General features: G+C 41.2%; 1 protein-coding gene across 3 annotated transcripts in view; it reads right to left on the bottom strand.

The window, feature by feature from the left end:
- Drosha (drosha ribonuclease III) overlaps positions 1–18,539 on the bottom strand; it is a 107,478-nt gene that overhangs the window by 39,132 nt on the left and 49,807 nt on the right. For 2 of the 3 annotated variants that reach the window (XM_050139033.1, XM_050139032.1), the window contains exons 16-22: positions 16,846–17,015; positions 12,778–12,902; positions 11,127–11,226; positions 9,268–9,375; positions 3,836–3,943; positions 3,266–3,404; positions 2,856–2,916 (exon numbers count right to left, since the gene is read on the bottom strand). In XM_050139033.1, the coding sequence (XP_049994990.1) occupies positions 2,856–2,916; positions 3,266–3,404; positions 3,836–3,943; positions 9,268–9,375; positions 11,127–11,226; positions 12,778–12,902; positions 16,846–17,015 (811 nt within the window). The remainder of the gene's footprint in view (positions 1–2,855; positions 2,917–3,265; positions 3,405–3,835; positions 3,944–9,267; positions 9,376–11,126; positions 11,227–12,777; positions 12,903–16,845; positions 17,016–18,539) is intronic. The other variant, XM_050139034.1, reaches the window with a different exon arrangement.

Genomic DNA, 18,539 nt, shown 5'->3' with positions numbered 1-18,539 from the left:
TGGTGGAAGGAAAGCGCATACTCCTTGTTAAGTTCTTCTCTAACCTACACACATACACACACACACACACACACACACACACCACAGTATGTGTGCCCTGCCCCATAAACAAAAATGTAATAAAATGTATAAAACTGCCATCTGGATTCCATGACATAATACGATAAAATGGAACCAAGCACTGTTCTCCTATGGTCCCTACTTCAAGTTCCTGCTAGAGTCCTACCCCGAGTCCCTTCAATGAAGGGCTGTAACTTGTAAGCTGAAACAAACCCTTTCCTCCCCCAAACTGCTTTTGGTCAGACTATTATTATTATTAATTATTATTATTTTGATCACAGCAAAAGAGACAAAACTAGAACACAGAGCTTTTTAACCAATCATATCAGTGCTTTTAAAAATTTTGGATTTTGGAACATTTAGATTTTAGGATTAGAGCTACTCAAAGTGATAAAATCAATGCAGTAATCCAAAAATGTTTAAACAATTCCAACTCTGAACCATTCTTAAATATTTCTGGCCCCAAGCACTTCGGGTAAAGAATCCATCAAGCTGCGTGAAGACAGATAGAAAAAGAGGCTGTGGAGGAAAGCAGCCTCTGAAGCAACCGCCTTAGCTCTCATCTCCCTCCTCCACATGAACCCAGATAGACGGAATGGCAGCCAACATGATTAAACATTTCCACTTCCCACTATGAAAAGGAAGCTTCCCTCAGGCAATCTCCGCAACTGACTTTCAGAATCCAGTCTGCTCTACTTCACACTAAAATAACCCTCCTGCTAAACCTGGGTGCCGTGTCAGCCAGCCAGACGCCATTCTATTCCCTTTTCAAGGGGTCTGCACCACACACCTGGCAAGAGGCAACCTGAGCCAAGGACGGCGTATTGTGAGCAGACGCAGGATGTCATGGTGGAGACGGCACACCATCAGAGGCTAGGTGTGGCTGGTCACCGTGTGTCTGCTACCAGGAAGCACCGAAGGACGGGAAGCGGGCTATGAAACCTCAAGACCTACTCATAGAACCCATTTGCTCCAGGTAAGTCCCACTTCTTAAAGGCTGCACAATGTTCTAAACAGTATCACTGGGGACCAAGTGTTCAAACACACGGACCTATGGGGGACATTTCACATTTAAGCCATAACATGATGTGGAGTTCATATAGATCCTGACCACTTCCTCCCCAGATTCTTCAGACACTCAAAGCCAAACAAAAATAAAAACATTAATAAAGATATTTGTGCAATCAAGAAATAAGAAAACTCAACCAGTGGCCAATATTACCATAATAAACCAAATAAAAAATATCATAGGGAAGAAAAACTATAGACCAATTACTCAAAACTTCCTCTGACAGTGTGGTGCTGGCACAAGGGCTGACCCAGATCCTCAGAGTGAGAAGCAAGTCCCAAAACAAGCCTGCGTATTGCCATCAGGGTGTCAGAGTCTCTTCAGCAAATGGTGTTGAATAACTTGATTAAAAAAAAATAAACAAACAAAAACCAGAAAAAAACAAACAAACAAACAAAAAAACAATGGAATGGCCCCTACATCAAACCACAACCAAACTCAACTCAAAGTGGATTTTAAAACCAACACAAATGAGATAAAACTACAAAGACCATTAAAGAAGTGAGCATATCTTTGTTATTTTACACCTGGGAACGGTTTTCTAAGCATAACCGCAAAATCACAATCAAAACAATAAAGGATAAATTGGACTTCATTAAGATTTCTTTGTCTCCAAGGACATCAGGAGAATAAAAGGCAATCTTTAGAAAGAGGACTTTGTATCTATAATCCTGTAGCTATAAGAGACTCATTTAGAATACAGATGAATACTAAATCATTAATAAAAAGTAACTAAGATTAATAAAGATATGAGAGAGATAGAAACAGATATCTTGCAAATGGCCATATGCACATGAATCGATACTGACCACCATGACACATCAAGGAGCTAAGATATTTCATAGCACCTAGGGTGGCCAACCACATAAAAACACAGGAACAGGGCTAGGGCAAGAGCTCAGTGGAAAGGTAACTTGCTGTGAAAGCTCTAGGACCTGGTTCAAACTCCCAGTACTCATGAAAAAGCTGGCCATAACTGTGCACGCCTGACTCCAGTACTGAGAGACAGGGAGAGTCTAAACTTGCTGGTTAGTCAATTTCGCAACAGTGGCAAGCTTCAGCTGGAGACGCCGTCTTAATGCAGCAAGACAAAAAGCAGCAGAGGAAGACCCTCGTGTCCTCGGCAGGCCTCTGGTGCACACAAGCATGTGTGTGCACTATACCACACATACAGCAAAAATTTGAATTAAAATGCTTTTGTAAGAAGAATAGGAACACTTATACATGGCTTTAATGAATATAAAACTGCAATCACTTGGGGGGAAAATCAGTTCCTTGAAAGATAAAATAGTACATGATTTCAAAATTCCATTCTTGGGTAAATACAAAAGTCAAAGCACATGTCCATAAGCCCACCAACTACTGAGTGACTCACACACAGGGGATTACTTAACAACGAGAGAAAATAAGGAGCATTTGCTAAAGACAAATCGTATGTCAAGAGAAGTAAGCCACAGAAGACGAAGCAGGGCATGAAGATGCTCACACGAACTTTTCAGAAAGGCATTAACTACAGGCAGTAGACGTGGGTGGCGGTTGTTCAGGGCAGGGCAGGACTACATGTGGGCAAGGACATTTGTTCTGATGAAAATGTCCTGAAATTAGACAGCCACAGTTGAAGAATTTTATGAGTGTACTCTCCATACCATCTGAAGTGTACATGCAAAGTGAGAAAACTACACAATATGTACATTACTTCTCATAAAGCTGTTTTCTAAAAATTTACCTTGAAGGAGTTGGATCATCTTGGCCAAGGCGTGACATAATATTTATTAGGGTGTTAATTCCTATTAAAAAAACCACAAAGATACAAATAAATAATATAAGAACTATTTTAGGACATCATATGAGATATAGAAAGGAATTTTTCTCACCCCAATTTGACTTTAAAAGGTTAACTTCTACATGCAAGTATTTAAAATATTTGATAGAAGAAATTTTCTAAAATATTCATCCACCTTTACTAGACAGTGTTACCCAGAGTGAATGTTACTCAGTATGTGTGAGAAGCACTAGCGAGGGAGGGATTAAGGAGCCACCAGGAAACTGTTCCAAGGACGGGGACTGGATTCGCGTGTTAGGAAGCCACGCAGACCAAACACAGTGAGAGTGCTATCTACAGTCATCCACACCAACCTTTCTTCCGCATGTGCATGTGATGGACTTTCCTGTCTCCGTATTTGGGCTGTCGAATTCCACAGTTGGATAAAGAGTTCCTGGCGTGATCAGGATTCATCCCGAAGTTTAAATGGTGACTCGGATGAGTCATGGCCAGCTAGAGTTTGAACAAAAAAAAGCTGTTTAAACACCAGCACAGAGGCACCGCCGTCACAATACTCCAAACAGCACGTTTAAGGAACCAAGCTCCTTCAGAATCAAATTTCAGAACTGCAAGCTCTTTTGAAAATAGCCCTAAAGTGCCACCCCTTTCTGGGGAGGAGTAGAATCTGGACTCTAGAAAAAGGAGTCATAAACAAGGGAATGCCGAAAGAGGTACCGACTGTTGATGGGCAGATAGTAGATTAGTTCACTTTTGGAGGAATGGCCTCAAAAATATGTGAGAGAAAGGACCAGAAAGCAACCAAGGCACAGAGGGGAGAACAAGCGAGGATTCGGTCTATCTCCAAAAATCCTGGTCTTCCAAAGAGAACCCAGCACCCCATTTATAATCGGCAAGCTGACTGTGTGACTTGGCAGTCGCCTCACCTGTAGCAGACAGCGATCTTGGAAAGTGTATCCTATCAGCTTGTCCAAGTGCATCAAGCACTGATGGTACCGGATGTGATGGGTCAGAACAGGCAGCATCATGGCATGCTGGGGAAGAAATATTTCAATATGCTTAACTCTATAAAAGCATCTTGTCTATTCCACAAAAAACAAGAACCAGTTTCTCCTCCCAAATGCCATCTCATAAAGTCTTGAAGCAGTTGACAGACTGACTACATGGCAGCCTGGAGAACTGTGTACAAGGAACTCAGTGTCTGAGTCTCTGGAGCCAAAATGCCTCTATCACTCACACATTGTGTGACTTGGGGCTTTTTTATTCTGCCTGTTTATAGAGATATGAATAATTTGCATTGGTATGGATCTTGGTTTATTGGTACAAATTTAAGGTCAATTTTGTTATGTGTGTGTGTGTGTGTATATATATATATATACACACATATATATTTCTGCTCTTGATTAACATATTGTGTATGTGCAGCTCATTTAAAAATGTAATGTATAATTTAGAAATACAGGTTAATAGTCATCTATAATAGTCAAGCTTATAGTCATGTTAGGTTTTCTAGATGTACAGAGATATATTTCAGATGAATAGGGATTCTTCAAATCTTTCAACGACCTTCAGAATATATCATTGAAAATGTTAAGATCTTAGGACTTTCCATGACAATGAGACTCATCTGCTCCTGGGAGCACCAATCTACTTCAAGAGGATGACGGGCACCAAAGAGGTTACTTATGGATTTGTTAGCCATTTGGGCAAGAAACTGCTCTTGCGTGAACTGTTTGACTGAACCTGCATGACCCACCCACAGAAAAACAACTGCTGAAGCTGCCTAAAGGTGAGATGGTCCTTTGCGGTTCCTGCTTCATGAAAGAGTCTGCCAGACATTCTGCAGGACACAGAAAAAAGTGATTGACAAACTGTAATATAGGCGAACTGTCTTTGAAATTTCTTGTTTTGTGGAAAAGGATGCTGGATATCATGGGTGTGTAGGCTGAAGATGGATGCTCCGATGGTACAGAAAAACTCTGGGTGACTGTCCAGGCAGCAAGATGTCTCTGTCAATTCTAGAGTTTTGGAAGTTGCTACAATTCACTTCCTATTTACTTAGGTATCCTTCTGGAATCTTTGATGGAGCTGAAGAATAGATACAGTTTTCCTTATTCATGATTAAAGATAAAATAGATATAAATATTGTAACAATAATTCTTGCTTTATAACTTTTGTTGTATATAATCTTGCTATGTTAATTAAAACTTTCCTTTACATTTAGACAGAAAAGGGGAAGGGGTGTAGGAAGTCCTTCTGTATATGTGTTGCTTTTACTGGTTAGTGGATAAAGGAACTGCTTTGGTCTATAGCAGAGCAGAACAGAGCTAGGCAAGTAAACTGAATTCTGTGAGAAAGAAGGCAGAGTCTGAGAGAAGCCATGTAGCCCTTTCCAGAAACAGACGTCAGACAGAACTTTACCCTGTAAAGCCACAGAAACGTGGTGATACACAGATTAAAAGAAATGGGTGAAGCTAAGATATAAGAGCCAGCTATTGGCCAAGCAGTATTGCAACTAATATAGTTCCTAAGCTATTATTTTGTGTTCTGGATAGCCAGGAATGAACAATTGGCCTCCTACTACACCTCACCTGTAAAATGAGGATATTAAATGTAGCTAACCTCAAAGGATGTTTAAATGGATAAAAAGTGTGAATTTTTTTCCTCCTTTTACGTGGGTTTGTGTCTGTGTGTGTGTGTGTGTGCGCGCACACACACATATTTGAAGGCCCTAGGTCATTTTGGGGGCTTCCCTTCTCACTCTCCTCATTTTCAGACAAGTCTCACAGGAGGTGAGTTCACCTGGCCGGCAAGTCCCAGGAATCTGCCTGTCTCCCCCCATCGCCTGGGGTTTACATGGGTGCCGGGACACTGAACACAGGTCCTCCTGCTTGTACACTATTTGATACACTGGGCCATCTCTCCAGCCTGTATTTATTGATTTACTTACTTGCTTATTTATTTTTTAAAGCCAAGGCTTTGCCATATAGCTTAGGCTAATTTGGAATTTGCTATGTAAAAGAATGGCCTTGAATTCACAATCCTCCTGCCTCAAGCTTCTAAATGCTAGGATTATGGGCATCTTATAAGGAGTAGCTCTGGGCCTATCAGTATTCAGGACAGCCTCAAGTAAGCCTTTCTGTGTTTCCTTGTCTCTAATTTCAAGGGAATACATGAAGACACATTTGTATATTTTAGGGTCAAGACCTTTTTGAGCCTCAAATTAAGAAAAAACTTTCTCTAGAAAAACTTCCATATATGCAAAATTTTGTAGGCAATTTTAATGTGTTCACAAAGCCCTAAACCTCATTATTATCCGTTAAGACTATCTCAGCCCATGAGTTACCAAAGCCTTTCCAGGTCTCCTGATCATACATTCAGAGACAGCCTTTCTGAAGCCACTTAGGGCAGTCAAGGCGCCCAAGGACTTGGAACTTAAATCTTTGCTTCAAACCCTTTTCATCTCGCTAAAGATTCCTTATTGGGAGATGATTCATGAAAGACATCTCTTTTTCTTTTCTTTAATAATGTTGCCCAAGAACTCAAGAGAATGAAGGAATCATTCTTATTCATCAGAAGCTGGAGGATGGGCACAGCCCACAGAATGACTGACATATGCTTTTCATTTGTCTCTGAAGTATTTTAAGCTGGCACTATTAAAAATACACATGAAAATGGGGCTACTCGGAGCTACAGAAATCAGTCTCATGCTATTCACTTAAAACAAAATACTAGTTCTGCCGATAGGATCTAAGCAACAGAACATCTCGCTTGCCAGCACAACTGAGCAGAGCAGCTACCGAGCACCTACGTGTACAAGGGCTCCTGTGCCTGTGCAAGATAAAAAAGATGAACACACAGTTTTTTAACAAGGGCACAAGAGATACACCGTTCTGATATACACCACTGGTATTCCGTAATTTTGTTTTTATAAATGCAGAATTTAAAAATATGACAAATTGAACATAAAGCATGCAGTCAATATACCATTTCTAGCCACTTAAAACTGCAGGAAGCTCAAGAGAGCTGGTGTAGACAGTTCAGTATATAATTACAATCACCAGGCATCTTCACTTTCCTCTTAATCCAAGGCAAATGCTTGTGTGAGTGTGTTCATGTCTGTGTGTGGGGGGGTAAAGTATGTATATACGTGTGTGAGACTGTATGTGTGTGTGTGTATATGTGTGTGTTCATGTCTGGGGGGGTGAAGTATGTGTATATGTGTGTGAGACTGTGTGTGTGTGTTCATGTCTGGGGGGGTGAAGTATGTGTATACGTGTGTGAGACTGTGTGTGTATTCATGTCTGGGGGGGTGAAGTATGTGTATATGTGTGTGAGACTGTGTGTGTGTGTTCATGTCTGGGGGGGTGAAGTATGTGTATATGTGTGTGAGACTGTGTATGTGTGTGTGTGTTCATGTCTGTGGGGGGGAGTAAAGTATGTGTATACGTGTGTGTATGTGTTCATGTCTGTGGGGGGTGAGGTATGTGTATATGAAAGAGTGACAGTGTGAGAGAGAGAAAAAGGGAAGGGAGAAGAGGAACAGAGAGGGAGGAGAGGAGGAAGAAAAAGAGGAAGTGGGGAAGAGAAAAAGGAAGAAGAGAAGGAAGAAGAGGAAGAAGAAGAAAAGGAAGAAGAAGAGGAGAAGGAGGAGGAAGAAGAGGAAGATGAGGAAGAGGAAGAAGAAAGCCCCTTTGTAATATTGTGAGAAAATAGCAATATATAATTTTCTAATTCTAACCGACCTGCGATGCCCCCACACCTAGAAGAGGAGCTAATGGAATTAATGGATGCTGGAGGAAGGTCATGTTTCGTTGGGGAGGGGAGCTAAGTCACTGGTGAGAGCCTAACGCCCTAGTAAGCAGTCCCACACACATACACACTAATTGGACTTAATTCACTATTAAAAAAGAAAAAGAAGCCGGGTGGTGGTGGCGCAAGCCTTTAATCCCAGCACTCTGGAAACAGTGAGTTCAAGGCCAGCCTGGTCTATAAGAGCTAACAACAGGCCAGGCACCAAAGCTACAGAGGACCTGTCTAGAAAAAACAAAAAAAGAAAAAAAGAGGCATAAAGTTGAGAAGGAGGATGGAAAGAGATTGGTGGTGGGGATAGAGGGATGAGTGGGGGATAGATATGACCATGAGACATTGTACATATGCATGAAATTTAAAAAATAAAATACAAAGCATAAAAAATAGACTAACAAAATCAAAGATTCCTGAACAAAAACATTGTGCAAGACTAAGAACTATGGTAGCATCAGTATGTGAGAGAAAAGGGAGAGTAGCTAGATTAGATAGTTCAAAAACAGAAGAAGTCACACAGCAGTGTGTGTGTTCACAGATAAATATGAGCAAGACCAGAGCAGTCTATGCAAACTTAATTCCTAGGCAAGACAGGACAGTCCGATAGTGCTGAAGAAACCATGCCCTGTGATCTCAAACCTGGCTCAGAACTAGAAATAAAAAGAAAAATAAATATTTTTAATAAAGATGCCAATAGAAAGGTGTAAGTATACCTACAAACACCTGATTTTTGACAAAGAAGCAAAAACTATAAAATGGAAAAAAGAAAGGATATTCAACAAATGGTGCTGGCATAACTGGATATCAGCATGTAGAAGAATGAAAATAGATCCATATCTATCACCGTGCACAAAACTCAAGTTCAAATGGGTCAGACCTCAATCAATGCAAAGCCAACCAAACTGAACCTTATAGAGGAGAAAGTGGGAAGTACACTTGAATGCACTGACACAGGAGACCATATCCTAAATATAAGCCCAGGAGCACAGACACTGAGAGAAACAATAAATGGGACCTCCTGAAACTGAAAAGCTTCTGTAAAGCGAAGGACATGGTCAACAAGACAAAATGGCAGCTTACAGAAGCGGAAAGGATCTTCACCAACCCCACATCAGACAGAGGGCTGATCTCCAAAATACACAAAGAACTCAAGAAATTGGTCATCAAAAGAGCAAATAATCCAATAAATATAAAATGGAGTACAGACCTAAACAGAGAACTCTCAACAGAGGAATCTAAAGTGACGATCCGATCCGTATGACTGGACTTTTGCTTAAGTGTCTACACGAGTGCTGCAGCGGGGAGACACATCTGAAGGCAGACTCACCTTCACCCAAAGAGGCATGTTTGTCCTTACTGCACCTCCACGATACACACAGCATCGATACAGAAAATAAACAAAACCTAAACAGCCAGAAAGAAGCCTGTGTCTGGTGCTCTGCTTCCCATGAGGGTATAATCCACAGGAACCTCTCAGTTAGAAACAAAGCTCACTGCCAACGCCTGTGGGAAGAGATATGTGGGCAGAACTGTTTCCGAGAAGCATCATCACCTGACAGACATCGGAACGAATGCCAGTTTTCCAGAATCCTTGGCTGCTGAGCTCCACAGTCACTTCTCGTCGCATCGTGTTCTTCTGCCGTATTTTCTGGAGCGCTTCCTAGAAAAGAGCTCAGTGTAAGTAACCGGCGGTCGTGAAGCGACACTAAGAGCCACACATCAAGCACTGGAAAACAGAGTCATACAATATTTTTTTTACATTCAGGCACTAAGCCTTCCTTATGCAAAGAAGAATATTTTATTTGAGGTGAAGGCCAAGATGGGAGATGTTCTAGGCACACAACAATCCTTCCTATTAGTCACATGGCAAAAACTCTAAACCTCACTAACCCAGCATTTCTGAACACAATATGCTTTTACAAATGAGAAGCAATATAAGGTTTGGGATCTGAAACCATCATGTAAAAAGTGTATTTATATCAAGCCTTACATTAAGCATTTTCATTAAGAAAGACGATCAACCTGATAGTTGCCTAGTCTGCAAAACCCTTACACTCTTGATGCAGGGCAACATTTTAGCAGGGGCTTGGGCAAGTGAAGACGGCCAGCACAATGGCATACACCAGTAATGCAAGAACTCACAAGGCCCAGAGCACAATGACCGCAAATCTGAGCACCGCCCAGCTATAAAATGAGACTCCATTGGAAGAGAGAAGGGGAAGGTAAAGACAACAGTCTCAAACTTCACCCATGAAACACAATCAGAAATTGCCTTCCTTTTCATTATCCTTCACGTACAAAACAGTGTATTTGGATGTATGCAGTTTAATAAAAATCCCAGGAATTCATAAAGAAAACAGTAACTACCACCACCTCTACCATCAAGTTCCTACTCAGGGCCACATACCAGGAGATGGGTTTTCAATGACAGTTCAAAAGTCCACACAAGCAACTTTTGCCGTGGGTACACAGTAGGGCACGCGGCCAGACCTCAGCTTTAGTGCAGTGGGTACACAGTAGAGCACGCGGCCAGCCCCTCAGTCTTAGTGCCTTCCTTTACGAAAGATTCTGACTGTCTCAAGTCACATTAAGTGACAAAGCCATAATTCACATCTTTTCCTAGCTTCTAAGGTCTTGTACTACCCACAGCAGAATAAAACTTCACTACAAGTTTGTGTTAATGCTAAATGTACTTATTTTTAACATGCAAACTAAAATAGAATCGTGGACTATAGACAATAATAGTATTTATTAGTAAAGAACATGGGATGTGAGATATCCAACTTAGCAAATAATTATGGGAGGATGGTCTTTTATAACCATAATACCCAAAAAATCCAAGATCCAATGTTATACAATATAAAATAAGAGATAAAGGATGGTTCACAAGTTTTAACTTTTTTCTATCTACAGAAGGCCATGGATAAAGGCTGGGGTGCAGCTTACTTTGCATAAATCCTTGGTGCAGTCACCAATACCAAAACAAGTGACAGATATGTGATTCAACAAACAGTGATTTACTAAGAAACTGGCCTTAACGGTAAAAATGTGCTCCAGTGGATGGCCCTACACCCATGGAAATACCAGCAGTGCCAACCAGACCCAGTGGCTTAAAAAAAGGGTAAGCAGAGTTTCAAGGGAGACCTTTAGAGAAGGATCTGGGAGGAGCTAGAGGGGAGGGACAAAGGTAAGCTGGATCAAAACACTGCACACATACATGTACGAAATTGTCAAGTTAAAAAAAAAATGCCCCCTTGAATACTAAAGTGTTTTTAAGAAGCAACTGATACACCAGAATAGGGAGAGGAGTAACTCCATCTGTTTAAAATCTCTTTCTCGTCTATTCGGAACTCCAGAGTAATGCGCAATGAAACAAACCCGGCGTGCACCTGGGGTGGGTTCAATGCCTACCTCCCTCTGCGCCAGCTTCTGTTTGTCCGTTTGTTTGACTTTGGGACTATTTGCCAGGAGGTGGCGAAGTTTCACGTAACTTTTCCATAATTTCTGGTACCTAGGAAAAGGGCAGACCGTCATCTTAGACAAAGAGAAGGCAAATCTACAGTGAAAATAAAACCAACTGCTCTAATAAGCCTGCTCATTCATACATACATTCCTTTAAATACTTTGGTGGCAAAAAATGCTCATCCTAAAGAAGCACATGGTTTGAGAGTACAGGGACTGGATGACCAGGCGTCACCTGGAGCCTGTGGTCACGTGACTGACAGCTCATTTAGATAGAGGAGGAGCAGACTAAATGGAAACAACTCCACAGAAGACACACAAAACCACTCAGACAACGGAAGCATGTTTCACTTCTCAGTGTTACCTCTTTATCAGTGAAATGTTTGTTTAAATTTAAAATATATCTTTTACGAAAAAAGAATCCCTTTCTTACAATAGGGATGGTCAGTTCAAGAGCACTAGAATGGAGAACCCATCAGCGCTGATGCCCAAGCCACACGGGTCTATTGACTGTTCGGCTGGAGGCAGGAAAGGGTATGTACCAATTTGAATTCACCATAATAAAAATTAGCCTATCTGTTGCAGCCAAGACATGCTAAGCTGGGATCGTAACAGACACCGTCACAGTGATCAATGAATGGAGAGACTACAGAGCCCTTCATCAGTGCAGTCCTGCCACCATGAGAGTTGACGAGAGCCTAATCACATTCTACTAACATTGTTCTGACAAGAAGGGGTTTGCCAAAGGCTTCCTGCCATGTCCAAACTGCTCCTTTCCTGGCCTCGCGTCTTTCTCAAGCGTTCTCAGAGAATGGAGGAAAGAAAGAAGTACTTACACAGTGCCTGCTTCACTGCTTCATACTTTTATCCAAAGAGGGAAGAAAAAGAACAAAACCCTTTAGCCTCTTCTAATATATGTCAGCCAGAACTGCAGTTACGAACTGAAAATCTCCCATGCCCTTCTCTCCCAGTATGAATCCATCTTTTTAAAATTAAGTCAGGAAATTGTTTATTTGTCTAAAAGGTAGGAAATCCAAACACACCTGAAAAATATAATGGTCCTATCTATCTCCATTCCCACATATCCTCATCTTCTCCCAGAAAAATATTAATGTGCCAGTTGGAAAAGCCCACATCTGCAAAGCAATATGAATTCTAAGGGTAGGAATACAGAGCTCCTACATCCCACACAACCCTCGACTCTGTATGGGATCTTATGAATACCCCCACGATAGGAACCAATATAGCGCTACTTCCCATAAAGGCACTGAGCAAACTCAAAACAAAACAAAACAAACAAACGGAAACAAGGAAATGTCATAATGACAAATAAAGGAGGAGCTCCCTCGAGTTGAAACCCATGCAGGACTCCTGGTGACAAGACTGTCGGGGGTAATCGACTGAGTAATTTATTGCAGTCAAATACGTAAAGAAACTCATTCTTCACAAGCGACCAGGACCTAATTTGCAAATTTGGAAACATGGTTTGTTTCAAGTCTTAATTTTTAAAAGGAAGATGTCCACTAAAGGCCCTCCTCTGCTAATTCAGTTGTTAGTAGAAGGTGAAATTGGCCAAGACAAACACTGAGAAATTTCTTACTGTGGGTCTCCTGCATAACTCAACTGTGCAGGGCGTATCCCAAAGTGGACGATAATTGGAAAAGTAATGACATCGGGGTTGAACTGCTCACGATCCAGTTGATCAATGCGGACAGAGCTTGGTTTCTGGGGAGAAAAGAATATCAAGATCAAGTATTCCCATAAGAAGTCTTGAGGCCCCTGACTTTAACCTAAGCAGGAAAGGGATTAATCGGATTGTTTTTCTAGGGAAGCTTTATCTCCAATCAGAAAATGGCATAGCAGCTGTACCATACAAACACTACACTATTTGAACGTTGGAATGTCATCCCTGAAAGTCTTCACCATTTGGCATAATGAACAGTGATTCTATCTTTCTTTCCAGTCTACACAGAAACCTTTAAGAATGAAACTAGAAAGGCTGCCTGGGCAGATGTACCTTTCCCTTAACCTCTCCCAGGCACAGGGAAAGACGTGCAGGCTTAGCCTGCTGTAGGCTCACAATCAAATGACTAGCACACCACTATTTAAGACAGATGCCTCCATTTGAGTGTTCCATTGGTTTTCAGTGGCATTTATACTCCTGAAGTCCACACTTCAATCGAAAGTTACGGAGATACAAGAGACAGCTGACTCTCTAATATTTACTTTTTTTATGTATATGAGTGCTTCATACATATACAAGTACATGTAGCATGTGCATGCCTGGTGTCCTGAACGTCAGAATGTCCTGGATCCCCGGGAAGTAGATACAGGACAAGGAGCTTCCTACCTGTAGGTTCCCAGCCTGCCCAGCCAGCTGACAAATATAACCAGATGAAAAGGGATAGATTTGTAGAAAGTCCTTCACATTGTTAAAAAATAATGTCAAAACTTTTAAAAAATGTACATCCCTTAAAAATAAAAATCTCACTACTAAGCTTGATAAACAAACATCAAAAAATGAGATGATTCTGATCATAGGTAACCTAAACATAAAATGACATGAATGCCCATTAACAGTAGAAACGCGTTGTGCGTACAAGGAATGCTAATGATCGTCTATGTGTTGTGCTACTACACCACACCGCTACCGTCTACAGAGGTAGTGTGTGCCTCTACTTGCAGCTCTGCCAGTGGCTGAGGTAGGAAGATCACTTGCGCCTAGCCATTCGAGACCCACCCGAGCAACATAACATGATACCATTAAAAAACCCTCGAGTATCCCCAGAGGCCATTGTGATTCAGAGGCACATAACCCAGCACTGGGCAGTGGAGGCAGGAAGAATCAGGAGTTTAAGGCCAATCTGGGCTCATAAAACCTTGACTCAAAACACCAAAAAGTAGTTTTTAAAAATTAAAAATCGTTTCTAAATTATGAGGATAGTGGGTCGGGGAGTGAAGTAAATTCGAGACTTTGGCCAGAGCCTACAAATCTATCATCCCATCTCTCGGTAAGAATTTAAAGCATGTTCACTAATGACCAAAGTGTTCTCAGGCAGAGGCAGAACTGTCAGGGAGGAACATTAATTACTTTAAGTCTGCAGCAAGAAAGTATTTAATGTGACCGTAATGGCTTGAAAAACTTAATAAATTTCCCAATGTCCTTGCCACTGGCCAATCTTTCAGAACGAGTCATGCACAGGATGAAATGAGTGTCGTGCCTACTGTGCCCTGTGAGTAACAGGCGCCCTTCTGAAGAGTACGGAACGGACAGCGAACTACCTGTGCATAAGTGGAGAGAAACAAGTGACTTCCTATCATGTCCATACACCGGAGCACCACATTTCCTTTCCCAATGTAGTCCTGATTATCTTCCCACATGAGTCTTTTATCCTGACAACTCTGACTTCTTTCACTAGCTACAAAAATGAGCCTTTCACCATCTCAAGGATATACATTTATCAGACCAATAGTATTACAGCTTCTTCATTCCTGTGAGTTTTTGACTGTAGCATCTATGGAACACTGATCTCAGCTAAAACTAAAAATTTCAGTGTGTGGGCTGCTAACTGAACATTCACTCCAGGCTGCCCGCCTCAGGGACGAGCTTCGCCAGCTGTGGCTCACCAGCAGACCAGCTGCAGGATGGCCGAGGACAGGTAAGTGTCCTACACCGATGAATCAAGACAAACCAGGAGAAACCAGAAGCACCTGGGACATTTCTAAACTGTGACTTCCTGGGCCCCTTGTCTGGAACACAGGTAACTATCAGCCACAGCAGTCTAACTTCCTTCAAGAGGATCCCAACTAATCGGTGGGTTTTAGGGAATGTGAACTATTCCATGAAGAAAGGCCAGGATGGCGTGTTCCAGAGACCGCTACAGAACACAATACATTATGTATCCTGCCATTTCCCACTCTCTGATTTAGTTATAAAATGGTCAGAAGAAATGAAAATATACACACCCAGTTAAAGAAAACAAAGATTCACTGTCATACATAGTGCTACTATTTTTCTTTTTAAAGATACTTTATTAATTTTGTGGTGTCAGCAAGCATTTATTTTACTTCCCAAGTCTGAAATATGTTTTGGATATATATACATTTTTACTGAACAATTTTACTTATATATTATCTGAAATATTTGTTCAGGTGCTACTTACTACCTTGCTATAAAAAGTAGAGCCAGTGTTGACAATTTATCAATCAAGACAAACAAAAACAACAAAGCTTTATTTAAACAATTCACTGTCTCTTTAAATGAATTTTTGTTGTTTTGTTTACTAAGACAAGGTCGCAGCACGCAGCCTTGGGCGACCATAAACTTACCAGGCAGCCCAGGCTAGTCTGAAACTCAGAATCCGCCTCCCCCAGTCTCCCAGTGGACATTACATACATCATCACACCTGGTAAATGGACGCATGGGTGTACACACACACACACACACACACACACACACACACACGCGCGCACGCACTCATACACACATATACATGCATATTCACACACTCTCACATATTCTTTCTCACACACGCACTCATAAACACATATGCATGCATATTCACACACTCTCTCTCATACATTCTATCTCACATATTTTCTCTGTCTCTCTGTCTCTCTCTGTCTCTCTGTCTCTCTGTCTCTCTCTCACACACACACACTTTACTGACTGAGCCGTCTCCTCAGCGCTTACATGGATATATTTAATTCTCCATTTCTGCAAAAATTGATCCTGACAAAATGCCAATAAGTAACTGTTTTAGGAAACAAAGGAAAAATTATTCGATGCAATACAAAACAATGCTGCTTTATATAAGAGCTATTTATTTTCTAATTTTTGTTTATATTCTTTAAAAAATTAACATTAGAAGCCTTCTGTGGTAATTCAAACCTTTTGTCTGGCACTTAGGAGGCTGGAGCAGGACTGAGCTCAGCATTTAGGAGGTTGAAAGAGGGCTGAGATCAGCACTTAGGAAGCTGAAGGACTGAGTTCAAGAACTTAGGAGGCTGAAGCAGGAAAACTGAGCTCAGCACTTATGCGGCTGAAGCAGGACTGAACTCAAGTACTTAGGAGGCTGTAACAGCAAGACTGAGCTCAACAGTGCATTGTTCTAGGCCAGCCTAAGCTACACAGTGAGGCATCGGTTAAAAAGCTAATATCTTTATGAAGAATGATCAATAACAAAAAGATGAGTACAAAATAAATATCAAATAATAGGTATTGACAGGCAGTTTATTTAAAAAAAACTGAATTGGCAAAAACCATTTAAAATATAAATTTTCATAATAAAATATAAAACTAGGCAAAATACTAATTTCCTCTATTACCAAACTGGCAAAGGCTTTTTGTTGTTGAGGTAGTATGAGCAGTACAAAGGAATGAGTATTCTCATACAATCCACTGGCCTCCTGGGGGGAAATTTTAAATGTACATTGGAAGTCTTGAAGGTACACGTCTCAGGCAGAACAGACATACTAGTCAGAGGAACTAACTAAATATGCCCAAATTCTAGTATTTTTTATTTACTAAACATTTAAAGAAAAATTATCCAGAGGACGAGAAGCTACAGTACTGAAACACCATCCGTGTTCTTACTGCTGGTGTGGAGCAGCCACATAAGGAGAAGCAGGTGACTCACAACCCAGGCCGTGCGAGCACAGAACTTACCGTCCCAGGGTTGGTAACAATCATGCCTTTGCATTCTTCCGCATATTTCTGCCACTCAAGCTCCTCCCACTGGAGCATATTGGCGATTTCCTCCTCAGGCACCAAGGCCTTGCTGCACCGGAGCAAGTAGAGAAGGATCTGGTGCATCGATAACACTTCTTTGCCGCCGTCTGGGGTGAGCATACAGGGGGTGGGAGAGGAGTAAAGTTGCTCAATTAACAGCACATCATCAACTCATTAAGGTAAAACAAGACAACGGCTGCACAAGAGCACATATAAAAAAGTAATTTAAAATTTACACTGTTCAGCCAGGTGCCAAATAATACGAACGCCATTTGTCTCACTGATGAACAGTGCTCATAAAGCATCTCATTTACTAAAATGGGAACAACAACATCATAAATGATGAAGGCTGTATTTGTGAGGTATGAATACAAAAAAAGGTGTTTGCCTAAATAAATTTAAAGTAACCTAGCATAAGAAACCACAGCTTATAATAAACAGAAACATGTTATGTCTAAATATTTTATCATTCTTCCTAGGGGAACAGATGAGAGCTTTTCAGAAGTGATGCTACTGTCTTAGGGAAATTCTAAGCTTTATGAGGTATTTATAGATGTTTCCAATAAGATATTGTTGTGCTGTGATCTAACTTGGGGGTGCTAATGTACTGCACCTGCCATGATGAATGGAGCTGAAGAGCCTGTGCTAATATTGTAGCAGACCATTACGGAGTTAGTACAGGGATAAAACACCAACTGTCTGAGGTTTATAAGGACGGGGGCTGGAAGCAACAAAAGACATAATTAAAGTAGCTAAGAAAAGGGTAACCCGTACTTCATAAACCAAATACACGCAGTTCATGTGGGCCCCAAGATGGGGGTTCCGGGTTTCTGCTTCCTCTTTAGATTGAGATGGCCAACACATCGTGTGTGTGTGTGTGTGTGTGTGTGTGTGTGTGTGTGTTTGTGTTATCTACCTCCACCCAAAAAGACAAAAGTCCTGAAGATCATTCCTGAGAGGAAAATTTCTGCCCTCCCCTTAACATGACCTGTGTTATAAGCTAGGATCAAGCCCAACACTGAGTGGCCAAAAGAAAGCAAGAAGAGCCAACTTGGGTCAGAGGAATTACTGGCATCTAGGAATCTGGTGGGTAGAAAACACAAGAAGATAAATAATGTGCGAAGTCCTTCTGTATATGTGTTGCTTTTATTGGTTAATGAATAAAGAAGCTGCTTTTGGCCAATGGCTTTACAGAATACAGCCAGTTTGGAAAAGACATATAGAGAGAATAGGCAGAGTCAAGAAGAAGCCATGTAGCCACCATAGGAGACAGACAGGCATCTCCACTGGAGACCACAGAAACTTTGCCAGTAGGCCATGACCTCATGATGATTAACGGATCAATGGAGATGGATTAGTTTAGGATATAAGAGCTAGCTAGAAATATACTTAAGCTATTGGCCAAATAGTATTGCAAATAATATAGTTTCTGTGTAATTACTTCAGGTCTGAGTGGCCAGGAACAAACAAACAGACGCTGACTACAGGTAAAGACTGTACAAGCTGTAGTTGAAAGAAAGAATACAGATCAAATCTCTACCTCGGGTGCTGCTCTGGAACTGAACACATCTACATACAACACACATGTGACTATCCACTCTTCCTCACAACACTCATGTTAGCTTTACTGA

The sequence above is a fragment of the Alexandromys fortis genome, unplaced genomic scaffold, assembly GCF_014885135.2.
Source record: "Alexandromys fortis isolate MF-2015 unplaced genomic scaffold, M_Fortis_MF-2015_v1.1 scaffold_37, whole genome shotgun sequence".
Lineage (NCBI taxonomy): Eukaryota > Metazoa > Chordata > Mammalia > Rodentia > Cricetidae > Alexandromys > Alexandromys fortis.
Note: the sequence above shows the minus strand (reverse complement) of the source record. Positions and strands in the feature narration are given on the sequence as shown.